The sequence below is a fragment of the Ochotona princeps genome, chromosome 26 (assembly GCF_030435755.1).
Source record: "Ochotona princeps isolate mOchPri1 chromosome 26, mOchPri1.hap1, whole genome shotgun sequence".
NCBI classification, from domain to species: domain Eukaryota; kingdom Metazoa; phylum Chordata; class Mammalia; order Lagomorpha; family Ochotonidae; genus Ochotona; species Ochotona princeps.
The window spans coordinates 1,126,262-1,139,910 of NC_080857.1; the positions used below are offsets into that span (position 1 = coordinate 1,126,262).

Sequence of the window (13,649 nt, forward strand, 5' to 3'; positions counted from 1 at the left end):
TCCCTGTTCTTTGGTCCCTCCAAGGGCAGAACTAGAGTGAGACAGTTGTCGGTCTGCTGGATCACTCCCCAGATGTCCTCTAGCAGGCAAAGCCAGGAGCCTGGAGCTCCATCTGGGTCTCCCTGCCATGCACGTGAGCAGAGAGCTGCAGCAGACGTGGGGCAGCGGGACTCCCAGTGGGGCTCACAGGGATGCCATCCCTGCCTCGGCTATGAGTGTCTGGAACAAATGTCTCCTACACTATGTCCTTGGGGGGGAATATTTGGCCCCGTAGACAGTGGGGAGGCCCTCTGCCTGAGTGCATCGTTTGATCAAAGCTTCTGCTGTAATTGCTCAGTCAGTGTGCCCATCCGGCCAGCCTTGTCTGGACCAAGCAGGCTCATGGCCAGCAGCCACTCTGGGCACACAGTGTGGAGCACCAGCTGCAGAAATGGTTGTTCAGCCTTACTGGTGGGTGATACGTGTGCATATCCTGGGAAGCAGGCGGTGGAGTCTCAAGGCCGGGGGTCCGTGCCAGCCTCATGGGGCCTGGATTGAAGTCCTGGTGCAGGCAGCACAGCGGTTGTGGGCATTTTGGGGAGTCACTCGGGACATGGAGATCGCTCTGCCTCTTTCTCGTTCAAGTGCACAAATTGAAAAAGCATGAGAGCAGTATGGAACAGTAAGATCCGGGGTCTCTGGAGACCTCAGTTGACGGAGAAAATGCATTTAGTGCCTTGACAAACCCATTGCTGCAGACAGCATGCCTTCTCTGAGACAGCGGGCAATGAAGCAGAGTCCCATGGAGCCCAGATTGGGGGCGTGGACACTGTCCCGTCCTCCCTGGCTCCTCAAGCCTCCTCCAAGTCCCCGAGTGACCAGGGACGGGGTGTGTACAGCTGACAGCTCTAGTTGGCCTGGTCAGGTCGGCCGCTGCATGTGGAGGGGCGGTGTGCCGCAGCACTGGGTCGCAGTGACCGCTCTGTTCCTCTGTCGCCATTGAGGACTTGCTCTCCTTGTCTGTGTCGTCTCTGCTGGTCCTTTGGGAGGAAGTCAGTGACTGCCATGCAGCCTTCCTGACTCAATCCTGTAACAAACAGCTTGCATCCTTTTGACTAATTCATCGACTAAATGAACCTAGTGCGGCTAAAATTAAATGACTGATACCTGCTCATTCCTCTGAGGATGGAAATCTGAATTTGCCTAATGTGTCTTATTTATGGGGACGTTGGCTTACATGTTGATAATTAGCTAACTGAGCTGGCCGGTCCCTAGCATGTTTGTAGGCACAGGGCTTCCTCACCTTCCTGTGGGGACTGTCTGTCGATGAGGTTGGGGCCATGGGGTGGGTATTCTGGTGTGTGTCCTGAACCCAGTTGCCTTCCTTCTGCTCCCATGAGCATGGGGTGAACACCGTACCTGGAGGAACTTCAGTGTTCAGGAATCCCTTGTGCAGTGTTCAGGAATCCCTTGTGAGTTTTGAGGAGTTTGGGGCTGTCATGTTACTTCCAGCACTGGTGTGAGAGCCCCACCAGATGGGGTTTGTAACCTTTGTCCTAAGTCACTGGCCTGAGCATTTGGTCACTTGTTTGTTCCCAGCACTGCCCGGTTGAGATGACCTGCCCAGGCAGTCAGACCCAAGAGCCAACAGGCTCGGCTCCCTGCCCTTCCCTGGCCAGGCAGTGCCCCACAGTGGTTCTCAGGGCCCCTGGAGAGGCCCCGGCAAAGAGAGCCTGGGACCGGGGTCTGTGACGGCAGGACAGGGTCTGGCCTCCGCAGCCTGTGTCTTCCTTTTGCAGACGAGTTCGGCCAGCGAGCAGGAAGCCCAGGCTGCCAAGCCGGAAGGGCCGCCCCAGACCTCGGTGGCCACAAGCGGAGAGCAGCAGGAGGTGAGAGCTCTGGCTGGCGTCCTGGGCCATCGCTAGGGCCTCGCCCGTGCCCCAGGCCCAGCTCTCTGAGAGCTCTTCCTTGCCCGGGGACCCCTGGCTGGCATCCTCGGCTGTCACTAGGGCCTCGCCCGTGCCCCAAGCCCAGCTGTTTTCAGAATTCCCATGAGTGTGACAGCAGCAGTATAGTACGTCAGAGATGCACCAAGTTGCTATTGGTTAGCTGTGCCCTGTTTGTGTCCTAGGACCTGGGTCGGCTGTCACAGAGGCCATCCGCTGTGCCACTGCCCGCCACGCCAGCCCTTGCCCTGGCTGGACCAAAGGTAAGGCCTTTCTCAACTCGGGGCACCTCTCAGTGTCGGAAAATACCTTTGGTGTAACAAAGATGGACATGCTGGGAGCCTTGGGGCCCGTGCTGTGTTGGTCTTGGATGGCAGGGAGCCCCTGACCCCATTGCCTCACCTCCTGCTGCTGGTGACCACCGGGGCTTCCTATCCGGCCAGCTCTTCCCCACTGGCTGCCAGCATGTGGACACCCTGTGTTTGTCTGAGGGCGTGGGCTCAGTGTAAAAGGAGTCCTATGGCTCTGAGCCCTGGCTTGTTCATGTCTGGGAAGCCCTGCCCTCAGCACGGGCCAGCTGCTTGCTTCTTGGTCGAGGTCTGTCCCTTGGGGCCCGACAGTCTCCGTCATGTGAGCTGCACAGGTCCCTGGGTGTCTGCACTTCCCCACCTGGCATGGGTGTGGTACTGTGTGAGTGGACCTGGCTGCCGCCGGGCCTCAGCAGGAGGAATGAGGTTTCCTGGACAAGAATTAGAGTCTCAGAGCCCAGGACCACAAACACAGGGCTTGTGTGTGCACGTATCTGACAGCCAGGTGGGGTGCCACGCAGGGCTGCCCAGCTGCTCCCTGCTCACCATGCAGGTCAAGCCTGGCCCGATGTTGGGTTCAGGCCCAGGGAGTGCCAGGTGCCAACCTCCCACCTTGGGATTTTAGGAGCACTTCCTGTGTGTCTTGGTCACACATGCCAGGGCTGCTCTTGGGACAGCTGGATCCCATCTAGCTGACCACTCTGTCCTTGGGGAGGGTGCCGTGGCCCAGTCCGCCCGGAGGGAAGCACCGGTGGGCTTGTTTCCCGCTTTATCCAGAGGCCTGTGCGGTGTAGGTCTGCCTGCAGGTCACATGCTGTCTGCTCTGTTCCTCACGCCATGGTCCCTCTCCTTCTAGCCCAAGGCTCATCAGTTCAGTATCAAGTCCTTCTCCAGCCCCACACAGTGCAGCCACTGCACCTCCCTGATGGTTGGGCTCATCCGACAGGGCTATGCCTGCGACGGTGAGTGACTTCCACTGCCCCTCGTGGGCACAGCAGGGGCAAGGACCAGGCAAGGACCAGCTGCTCACGGTGGCTCTCCTCGGGGGTGGGCAGCCCAGGGTTTGTGAGCAGCGGTTCTGGGCCGCTCGTTAGCAGGGCTGCTGGGTGGATGTGCACGCAGTGCCAGGTCTCTGGCCTTGTCCTGGGGGTGCCCGAGGGTCACCCTACTCCCATCCTTTGCAGTGTGCTCCTTTGCCTGCCACATTGCCTGCAGAGACAGCGCCCCCCAGGTGTGCCCCATCCCCCCTGAGCAATCCAAGAGGCCCCTGGGTGTAGACGTGCAACGGGGTATAGGAACGGCCTACAAGGGCTACGTCAAGGTAAGGGGGCCGGGGCCTTGTCCGGGCCTCTGCCACTCTGCTGTGGCTAATGACCACCCCGCTGCTCTAAGCCAGGGCTGTGGTGTGAGGTTTCCTGGGGGACTGAGGGCCTTGGGGACCCTGTCTGTGTCCTGGGCTGAACGGCTTCAGTGTCAGACAACAGACCCGGCATCTGTCCACTGTGGCCCAAGACACCGTGTGCTCGGTAGCAGAGTTGCCGTCGGTCTCATCAGCTGCACATGCTGAGCCTTTGCAGCCACAGCGAGATGGGCAGTCTCCAGTAAGCCAGGGGCCCAGTGGGATGTGGTTGTCGTTGGTCTGCAGGTTCCCAAGCCCAGTGGAGTCAAGAAGGGGTGGCAGCGGGCGTATGCAGTGGTCTGTGACTGCAAGCTCTTCCTGTATGACCTGCCAGAGGGAAAGTCTGCACAGCCCGGCGTCATGGCCAGCCACGTCCTGGACCTCAGGTGGGTGTGAGGGTCTGTCAGCTCAGGGACCCTCACCCTTGTGAATGACATCAGCTCCTTTCTCACTGTAGGATTCCCACAGGGGGAAGGCTTGGTTACTACTTACTGGCTGTGAGCTTTGCTGCTTTGGGTGTTTTTGAACTTGAAAGCTCACGGGGCTGGGCATTGTCTGCCATCTACCATATGGGGCACCGCATCCCACAGTAGAGTGCCTACTGCTGGGGCACCTTGCAAACACAGTGGACAGGAGATTCAGGTGGCCTTCCCGGCTTACCCCATTACTGTGGCATTTGAGGAGGGAGCCAGCTGGGGTGCAGGGTGGGGCGCAGACGGAGCACAGCAGAGGCACAGCCTGCAGCAGCTGCCAAGGGCCTGGGGCCAGGCCGAGCGTCTCTTACCTGGGCTACAGTGCCAGGGTGGCTCTGGAGGGCAAGTGTATCGCCCTCTGTAACATGGACGTGGGGCCACTTGGGACAGCACCTGTTCTGGCCTGGCCTGGACACCTGGCTTCCAGCACTGGATCTTGGGGGATGGGCACTTCCAGCCGTCCACGGCCATGCCAGCCACACGATGACATTGTCCCACCTGTGCCTGGCATCTTCCAGGGCAGGACTGCAGCACAGCAGGTGCAGAGCCAGTATTTGGGCCAAATTTTCTTTTTTTTTCTTTTTTTTTTTTTTTTGCTTCAATCCTTTTTTCTTTTTAATATTTATTTAATTTTATTTGAAAGAAGAGGAGAAAAAAAATTTATACATAAGTTAAACCTCCCTCCCCCCCCCCCCTGCAAATGGCTGCAATCGCAGAAGCTGGACTAGAACCAGAACCAGGAGCTTCTTTCAAGTCTCCCACGTGGGTGCAGGGGCCCAAGGAGCCATCCGGCTTCCACTGCTTCCCCAGGCCACAGGCAGGGAGCTGGATCAGGAGTAGAGCAGCCGGGACAAGAACCAGCGGCCACATGGGATGCTGTACTGTAGGCGGCACCTTGATTAGCTGTAGCAGCACCACCTCACTCCCAAAGAGCTGCAGTTACTTGTGATGGGACGAGCGTCCCTGCTGGGCACGGCACAGTGTCCCCGAGGCTCTGGGCCCTGAGTGACACTGCTGATGTGGGCCCGTGGGGCAGGTCTCTGGGGTGTCTAGTAGCATGAGGCCAGTGTGGGGGCCCTGTACCTCCAGGCTGCCTTTGCCAGGTCCCTGCAGGCACTGTGACGGGAAAGGGCGGGCCCAGCCGTGCCCACCTGCTCTGGGCTCTGAATGCTTGCTTCTTGTCAGGGACGAAGAGTTTTCTGTGAGCTCAGTCCTGGCCTCGGACGTCATCCACGCCACGCGCCGCGACATCCCGTGTATATTCAGGGTGAGGGCATCTGATTGTCCTGGGCTAGTTTGGGTGCTGTCCTCACTGACCACTCAGCTGGGCTGGTGATTGGCACCGTCTGCAGCTCCAGGTGGTCAGACGTGACTGCTGCCCTTTATGTCCCCTTTCCTGGCACCTTCTGCCAGGACAGGAATGGGCCAGACACGTAGGCTTTGGGGTGTAGCTGGGGATGAGCCCCGACTCAGGGCTGGAGTCCGCTCAGAGTGTCCCGGAGGCCGAAGCGGTTTTCAGAAACACAGACTACCGTGTGAACCGTTGCTGAGGTGGTCAGTGCTGCGAAGGGGCACGGTGGGCAGGAGCCCCTCGGCTCTGGGTGCTGTCCCTTCAGGACTAGGTGCCCGCCCCATCTGTGTATTTGCTTGTCACAGTCAAGGGAACAGCTCCAAATCTGGAAGATCAGCGTAAAGAATGTGGCCAGGACATGCAGGATGTTTCCACTTAGTGCCAGGGTTACCAACAGACAGCCAGGAGTCAGTCGGAGGCCTGGGGCAGGGCTGGCAGGGGCCAGGGACAGGGCTGGGCAGGGTGGGTGCTGGGTCATGGTCTCACAGCTGTTTGTCCCCTCGAAGGTGACAGCCTCTCTACTAGGTACTCCTTCCAAGACCAACTCACTGCTCATCCTGACGGAGAATGAGAACGAGAAGAGGAAATGGGTGGGCATTCTGGAGGGGCTGCAGTCCATCCTGCATAAAAACCGACTGAGGAGCCAGGTGGTGCACGTGCCGCAGGAGGCCTACGACAGCTCGCTGCCGCTCCTCAAGACGGTCCTGGCGGCTGCTATTGTGGGTGGGTCTCCCTCGGGCACTCAGTACCCCATGCTGCGAGCGAGGGCCGCGTGGGGTGACCATGGGGTCGTTCCTCCATTTCCTTGTTGTGTCCCTTCCCCTGCAGACGGAGACCGGATAGCAGTTGGCCTAGAAGAGGGGCTGTACGTCATTGAGGTCAACCGAGACGGTGAGCAGGGCTGCCGCGCTGTCAAGGTCCTAAGTGGCCTCCCTGGGTAGAGGACTTCAGTCCAGATAGCTGGGTGACCACAAGGAGACTCCCAGGGCTGGGCCCGGCTGCCTGTACCACAGCGGGGTCAGCGGGAGATGGATCCTGAGCCGGGACTCAGCATCAGCCGCACTGTCCCCTCCCAGTGAGCCCACGTGGCAGCTCAGGCGGTTTTGTCCCTCAGGAGTCTGGAGTGGAGGTGCTGAAGTGATGCGCTCGGAGGCTGTGGGATGTGGGGAGGCTGTGGGATGTGGGGAGGCTGTGGGACGGTGGGGAGGCTGTGGGATGTGCGGAGGCTGTGGGATGTGGGGAGGCTGTGGGATGTGGGGAGGCTGTGGGACGGTGGGGAGGCTGTGGGACGGTGGGGAGGCTGTGGGACGGTGGGGAGGCTGTGGGACGGTGGGGAGGCTGTGGGATGTGCGGAGGCTGTGGGACGGTGGGGAGGCTGTGGGACGGTGGGGAGGCTGTGGGACGGTGGGGAGGCTGTGGGATGTGGGGAGGCTGTGGGATGTGGGGAGGCTGTGGGATGTGGGGAGGCTGTGGGACGGTGGGGAAGCTGTGGGACGGTGGGGAGGCTGTGGGACGGTGGGGAGGCTGTGGGACGGTGGGGAGGCTGTGGGATGTGCGGAGGCTGTGGGATGTGGGGAGGCTGTGGGACGGTGGGGAGGCTGTGGGACGGTGGGGAGGCTGTGGGACGGTGGGGAGGCTGTGGGACGGTGGGGAGGCTGTGGGACGGTGGGGAGGCTGTGGGACGGTGGGGAGGCTGTGGGACGGTGGGGAGGCTGTGGGACGGTGGGGAGGCTGTGGGACGGTGGGGAGGCTGTGGGATGTGCGGAGGCTGTGGGACGGTGGGGAGGCTGTGGGACGGTGGGGAGGCTGTGGGACGGTGGGGAGGCTGCAGGATGTGGGGAGGCTGTGGGATGTGGGGAGGCTGTGGGACGATGGGGAGGCTGTGGACAGCCGTGCTTCCCGCAGGAGATGCCGGGATCCAGCCTGAAGCTCCCTGTAGCAGGCCGGCTCCAGGGTGTGTTGGGGGTGGGAGCCCTTGGGCGAGGCCAGGCATCGCCCGGGGGTGCTCATGCTGCGTCCCCTTACAGTGATTGTCCGCGCCGCTGACTGCAAGAAGGTGCACCAGATCGAGCTGGCCGCCAAGGAGAAGATTGTCATCCTGCGCTGTGGCCGCAGCCACCATGTGCACCTGTACCCGTGGGCCTCCCTGGATGGGGCAGAGGGCAACTTCGACATCAAGCTCCCGGAAACCAAAGGCTGCCAGCTGCTGGCCACGGCCACGCCGGGGAAGGACTCGGCCACCTGCCTGTTTGTGGCTGTGAAGCGGCTGGTCCTCTGCTATGAGATCCAGAGAACTAAGCCATTCCACAGAAAGTTCAATGAGCTTGCGGCCCCCGGACATGTACAGTGGATGGCCATGTTCAAGGACAGGCTGTGTGTTGGCTACCCTTCTGGGTTCTCTCTGTTGAGCATCCAGGGAGACGGGCAGTCTGTGAACTTGGTAAATTCCAGTGACCCCTCGCTTGCGTTCCTCTCACAGCAGGCCTTTGATGCCCTGTGCGCTGTGGAGCTCCAAAGTGAGGAGTACCTGCTTTGCTTCAGCCACGTGGGACTGTACGTGGACCCGCAGGGCCGGAGAGCGCGCGTGCAGGAGCTCATGTGGCCTGCGGCTCCTGCTGCCTGCAGTATGTATATGTTCTCTGTTGCATATCCCTGCTGGTGCTTCTCACCTCCAGACAACCTGTTGTACTGGCTTTAGTCTGTCTTCCAGTTCCTGGAGCATCAGGGAAGATGGGCTCTGGGGCCCCAGAACCCCCAGGCCCCCGTGGTGGAAGGTAGAATGTGTGGTGTAGACAGCATGTGTCCGAGTGGTGACGGTGTGGCGGGTGACCCAGGCCCGCCTCCTGCTGCCCATACCTGTTGGCGAACGTAAGAAGGCACCTGGTGTGTTGTCAGGTTGTCCTTCATGAGAACACACGTGGTCAGGAGGCTTACGGCTTCCAGTGGTCAGTTCAAGGCTGGGCTCGCGCTTACAGTCCAGTCCCACTTAGACATCTAGAGGACAGTTTACTTCATGTGAACGGTGGCGCCCCCCAGGGCGTGGGCTCGTGGGTCAAGCCCCGGGCCGCAGGCTTTTGCTGGTAAAGCAAGGGAGCTGGGAAGAGCCTTGGTGGGCACCGTGGAGTCAGGGGGCAGGGCAGCTTGCTCTGCTCAGCTGGGTGTGCGCCTTAACACCTTGCACCTGCCGCTACTGGCCTTGTCAAACTGGCAGTGTTACCAGGCCTGCCACCCATGGCCCAGGCCGGAGGGGTCGTGCCCCATGCTCCAGGGCAGCCAGCACAGGTCCGACCCTGCTGGAGCCCTGTCCCCAAGGGCCTCCTCCTATCCCTGCATAGTCCCGATGCCAAATCTTTCCTTTGTCTTACTTACATGACAGTAGAGACAGATCTCCCATCGACTGGTTCACCTTCCACATGGCCACAACAGCCAGGGTTGAGCCAGGAGCCTGCGACTCAGTGTGGGTCTCCCACATGGGTGTGGGTGGCAGGCCCCCGAATCCTTGGATGGAGCGGGGCTGGACCTTCGCCTGCTAAGGGATGTGCCACCTCTCATGGCATCTTATCTTAGCCCCTGCATCTGCTCTGCTCCCTCCCAGTCCCCGGATGTCTCAGAGCCTGCACAAGAGAAGGGCACAACCCCTGGGTGCACAGCTGCCGCTGACGAGCTGTGGCTGGTGCTTCCGCAGCCCCAGCCAGCCCCCAGGCCTGGTGTTTGTTGGCGAGGTGGGGACTGCAGCCACAGAGGTGCTGTGATAGGTGTCGGTCACACGTGCAGGCAATCCCAGCAGATGAAACTGGGAGGCTCCCCACAAGTCCAAGAAAGGGCCTCATGGGTGGCCAGTTCCCCCAAACCCAGCCTTATTTCCTCTTTTGTTTGGGCGGGAAGGGGGCTGGTCCCCCAAGCCCAGCCTTGTTTCCCCTTGTTTGGGCGGGAAGGGGGCTGGTCCCCCAAGCCCAGCCTTGTTTCCCCTTGTTTGGGCGGGAAGGGGGCTGGTCCCCCAAGCCCAGCCTTGTTTCCCCTTGTTTGGGCGGGAAGGGGGCTGGTCTCCCAGGCCTGGCTGTAGGCTAAGGCCTAGAACATTTCCCTGAGGAGCTGCTCGCAGCCGTGCCTGGGGCTGAGCCGTCAGCGGTGGGGTTTCCTGTGCCTTCCCAGGAAGGGGTGAGCCAAGCTCCAGGTAGGTGCAGGGGGACCCATCCGCTTGGGCATAGCTGAAGAGCGCCAACCATGAGCATCTGCCTCTGTGCCAGGCGCAGCCGCGCAAAGCAGCTCAGCCCTTCCCACGCGAGGCTGTGAGGATGGGTGTCCCCAGGTCCAGCGTAGCTGCGGACTGAGGCAGGGGAGGCCGCAGCCGCCGGCCACTGAGCTCGCCCACTCCACCTGCAGGTTGTGGCCCTGCCCACGTCACGGTGTACAGCGAGTATGGTGTGGATGTCTTTGATGTGCGCACCATGGAGTGGGTGCAGACCATCGGCCTGCGGCGGGTAAGCCTGCTCCGTGCCCGCCCTGCCCCGCAGCCCTCGCCTGGCGGGCTCCCTGTGGGCAGGCTCACCCTGGCCCACGGCCCTCACCCGTCTGGCTCCGTGTACAGATCAGACCACTCAACTCCGAAGGCTCCCTCAACTTATTTGGCTGCGAGTTGCCACGCCTGATCTACTTTCAGAACAAGTCCTCCGGTAAGCCTAGTTTGGCGGGGAGCACAGCGGGGAGGCTGTGGGATGGCGAGGCCTCCGCCCCCACGGCCACTCGCCAGGCGCCGTGTCGCCCGCAGGCCCTGCCCTGCACGTGCCCGACACCTCCGACAACAGCAGGAAGCAGATGCTGCGCACCCGGAGCAAGCGGCGCTTCGTCTTCAAGGTGCCGGAGGAGGAGCGGCTGCTGCAGCGGCGGTGAGTGGCGGCCCGGGCAGGAGCTCAGGTGGGGAGGGCCTCGCAGGCACACATCTCAAAGCCCTCCCCTTCTCCCCAGAGAGATGCTCAGAGACCCGGAACTGAGGTCCAAAATGATCTCCAACCCGACCAACTTCAATCATGTGGCCCACATGGGCCCAGGCGACGGCCGCCAGGTGCTCATGGACCTGCCTCTGGTGCGTGCCTGGGGCCCTCCTGTCCCGTCGCCCTGGCCACCCTCCCTCTCATGGTTTCATGGGGGCAAAGTTGGCTTTTGTCCCCTGGGCCCCATCCCGGACCCTGGCCCATTCATGTGCCACTCTCCCCTCCCAGAGTGCTGTGCCCTCCAGCCAGGAGGAGCGGCCTGGCCCCACTTCCGCTGGCCTAGCCCGGCCTCCTGCACCCAGGAGCAAGCCCTACGTCTCGTGGCCCTCTTCAGGTACCAGGGAGCCCCTGCAGGCCAGCACAGAGGGGGGTTAGGGGGCTAGGGCCCCCGGGCTCACCTGCCATGTCCCTGTGACGAGCGCTGCTCCTGCATCAGGTGGGGCCGAGTCTGGAGCCACAGTGCCTCTGCACAGCATGTCCGACCCCGACCAGGACTGCGACAGAGAGGTGAGTGTGGGCCACGGCTGCACCTCTGGGCTCCAGGGGTGAAGGTGAGCACAGGAGACGGGCAGCCTGGTGATCCTGGGCCCCACTGCACGCTGTGGGCCGAGCCAAGCTGGGTGCTGCTGGGGGCGCCGTCATGGCCCGGGGGTGGCTTTCTCAGGAACCCGGGGCTCCCCCTGGACTCAGTTGGGGGCAGTGGGGGGCCTTGGCAGCATTAGGCTGTGGGCAGCAGCACTGTCCTATGCCTCAGTTTGCCCGTGTGGGATGAGGTGAGAGGCAGAATGAACTAGAAAGGCCCAACTGAGTGCTGGCTCTGCAGGGACGGGGCTTGCCACGTGGCCGCTGGGCCCCTCAGAGGACAGTGAGGTCCCCATCACCCCCTCGCCTGCCGCGTCTGGTCCCCGTGTGCTGTCACCTTGTCATGTCCTTAGGAGCTTTCCTGGGTTTGCTGTGTCATTATATCTTGAGAGCCGTGTGTGTATGTGTGTGTGTGTTCACCTGTGTGGGTGTTCGTGGTGGCGTGTTAGGCCCCCCACAGGTGTCCCTGCAGACACTGGCCAGATGCTTGCTGAATTCTTCCAAGTGGCCCCTGGGGCTGGGCCTGCCAGTGCTCACCAGGTGAGTGAGGAGGGAGAGGCTGAGCAAGCTCCTGGTCACTCCTCCTCTTGGTCCAGGAAGCTGGACGTGGGCCAGGTCTCGGTGTGAGTGCAGGAGCCCATGGCTTGAGCCATCGCCCTCTGCCCCTCCAGGCAGCGAGATCATGATGTAAGCGGGGCCGGAGGTGGCTTAGGAGCGTTCGTGACCCCTCGTCACATGTGGGTGTCAGTGTGTGGCTTGGTCCGCGTCCACCCCAGGCTCGGCCGCAGGACGTTCGTGTCGGTCAGCGCTGAGATGCGGGGATTTTCCTTAAGCTTCCTCGACCTCTAAAACGGCCTCCCCTTGCTGAGCTTTTGAGTTAGTCTCCCCTTGAACTTATTCGGAAAAAAAAAAAAACTTTGTTAAAGATTTATTTTTACTAAGTAGATTTACAGAGAAAAGGGGACAAAAATATCTCCCATCCATTGGTTCACTCCCCAAAGGGCACAATGGCCAGAGTTGAGCCAATCCTAAGCCAGGAGCCATGAACCTCTTCCGGGTCTCCCACGTGGGTGCAGGGTCCCAAGGACTTGGACCATCCTCTGCTGCTGTCCCAAGCCACAGGCAGGGAGCTGGGTCAAAGGGAACAGTCCAGACTAGAACCGGTGCCCATTATGGGATGCCAGTGCTTGGAGGTGGAAGATTAGCCTGTTGAGCCAAAGTGCCAGCCCCTACTCTGAGAATTTTCTAACCTCCAGAAAAGAGGTATGAGGGTTAAGCCAGTCCTTGGGACGGCACACTCCATGCTGGAGTGAGCGCCCCCCTGAGGTGGGCCATGGGAGGCTGTAACTAATGGCTCAAGTGTTGGCGCCCCGTCACTGACGTGGGAGATTGATAGAGTTCCTGGCTGCTATGTACAGGAAGTGAGCTGCCTCGGGTAGGGGCTTACTTGGGCACTGCACTAGCACTGGCCAGCTGGGGCCTGCCACACCGGTGCCAAGACATTGTCCTCTGCAGGTGGGTGGCCGTCCTGTGAGAGGGCCCATCCAGTCCCCTGGCAACCTGCTGCACTCAGCTCAGCAGCACTCCTGCAGCCCCAAGCCCCAGTGCCTCTGCTGTGACCTCATGCAGTCCTCAGTGGCCTTGATGGCTCCCTCTCTCCAACCAGGAGCCCACTCCAGACTCCTCCTCCTGGTCCCTGGCCCCTCAGCCACCATCCTCCGTGCGGAGCCGTGGCGCATCTGTCGGTGTTTGCTGAGCAACTCCAGAGCTTATTGGTGGGCCCGCTCTGGAAAGGATCAGCAGAGTTCATCTCCCAGTCATTCTGCATGTCAGCTCAGAGCTCCCCAGAGGTCCCCAGGGCTGGGCCAGGCCCGAGCCAGGTCTCTACGCAGGTGCTTTCCACAGCGCACTGGCAGGAGCAGGGCGGGAAGGGCATCAGCTGGGCTCACAGGGAGCGGCTCAACCACAGCCTGCCCTAAGGAGCCTCTTCCACTTCAGTCCTCGTCAAGCCCATTCCCAGCAGGGTTTCAGCCTTCATGCCCCAACACCTGGGGCTGACCACGTGGACATGAGCAGTGACTTGCCGTCTCGCAGGGAGCTGGGAGTAGCCCTGGCTGGGAGCCACCAAGTGCCCATCATTGCACACTCTGGATTGTGTCTCTTGAGGTCTGTTAGTGTTCAGCTGTGGTGCAGATTAAATGTCACCCTGGATGCCACCAGCACATTCAAGTCCCAGCCTCTCTGCTTCCCATCCAGCTCCCTGTTAAGGCACCTGGGAAACTGGCAGAAGATGGAGTTCCAGGCTCCTGGCTTCAGCTGGCCCAGCCCTGGCCACGTGACCAGTTGGGGGTGAGGCCAGCAGCTAGGTCAGTCTCTGTCCCGCCCATAAGGAAGCACATGTCCAGTCTCCCGCCGTGTCTGACGTGGCCTGCCTGCAGGTGCAGCCTGGGAGCTGGGCTAGCCACACTCAGGCCTCTGCTGCCTACTGTGCCCATCTGCCCATGGCACGAGGCACGCTTCTTTCCGCTGAGGACGGCCTCGCCGACTGTCCACGTCGCTGAGCAGGCCCCTGCCTACACTGCTGCTCTCTGGTTGTTCTTGTCCCCTAATGCCATTTGTT

At 61.2% G+C, this 13,649-nt stretch overlaps 1 protein-coding gene across 2 annotated transcripts in view; it reads left to right on the forward strand.

Annotated features, from left to right (window-relative positions):
- Positions 1-13,649, forward strand: part of CDC42BPB (CDC42 binding protein kinase beta) — a 65,665-nt gene that overhangs the window by 51,548 nt on the left and 468 nt on the right. The window contains exons 22-36 of one of the 2 annotated variants that reach the window (XM_058655462.1): positions 1,779-1,868; positions 2,111-2,188; positions 3,090-3,195; positions 3,418-3,554; positions 3,879-4,018; positions 5,291-5,372; positions 5,963-6,179; positions 6,285-6,347; positions 7,484-8,080; positions 9,840-9,937; positions 10,045-10,129; positions 10,225-10,342; positions 10,422-10,539; positions 10,676-10,781; positions 10,884-10,954. In XM_058655462.1, coding sequence (XP_058511445.1) covers positions 1,779-1,868; positions 2,111-2,188; positions 3,090-3,195; positions 3,418-3,554; positions 3,879-4,018; positions 5,291-5,372; positions 5,963-6,179; positions 6,285-6,347; positions 7,484-8,080; positions 9,840-9,937; positions 10,045-10,129; positions 10,225-10,342; positions 10,422-10,539; positions 10,676-10,781; positions 10,884-10,954 — 2,106 coding nt within the window. Of the gene's footprint in view, positions 1-1,778; positions 1,869-2,110; positions 2,189-3,089; positions 3,196-3,417; positions 3,555-3,878; positions 4,019-5,290; positions 5,373-5,962; positions 6,180-6,284; positions 6,348-7,483; positions 8,081-9,839; positions 9,938-10,044; positions 10,130-10,224; positions 10,343-10,421; positions 10,540-10,675; positions 10,782-10,883; positions 10,955-13,649 lie in introns of those variants that run through there. The other variant, XM_058655464.1, reaches the window with a different exon arrangement.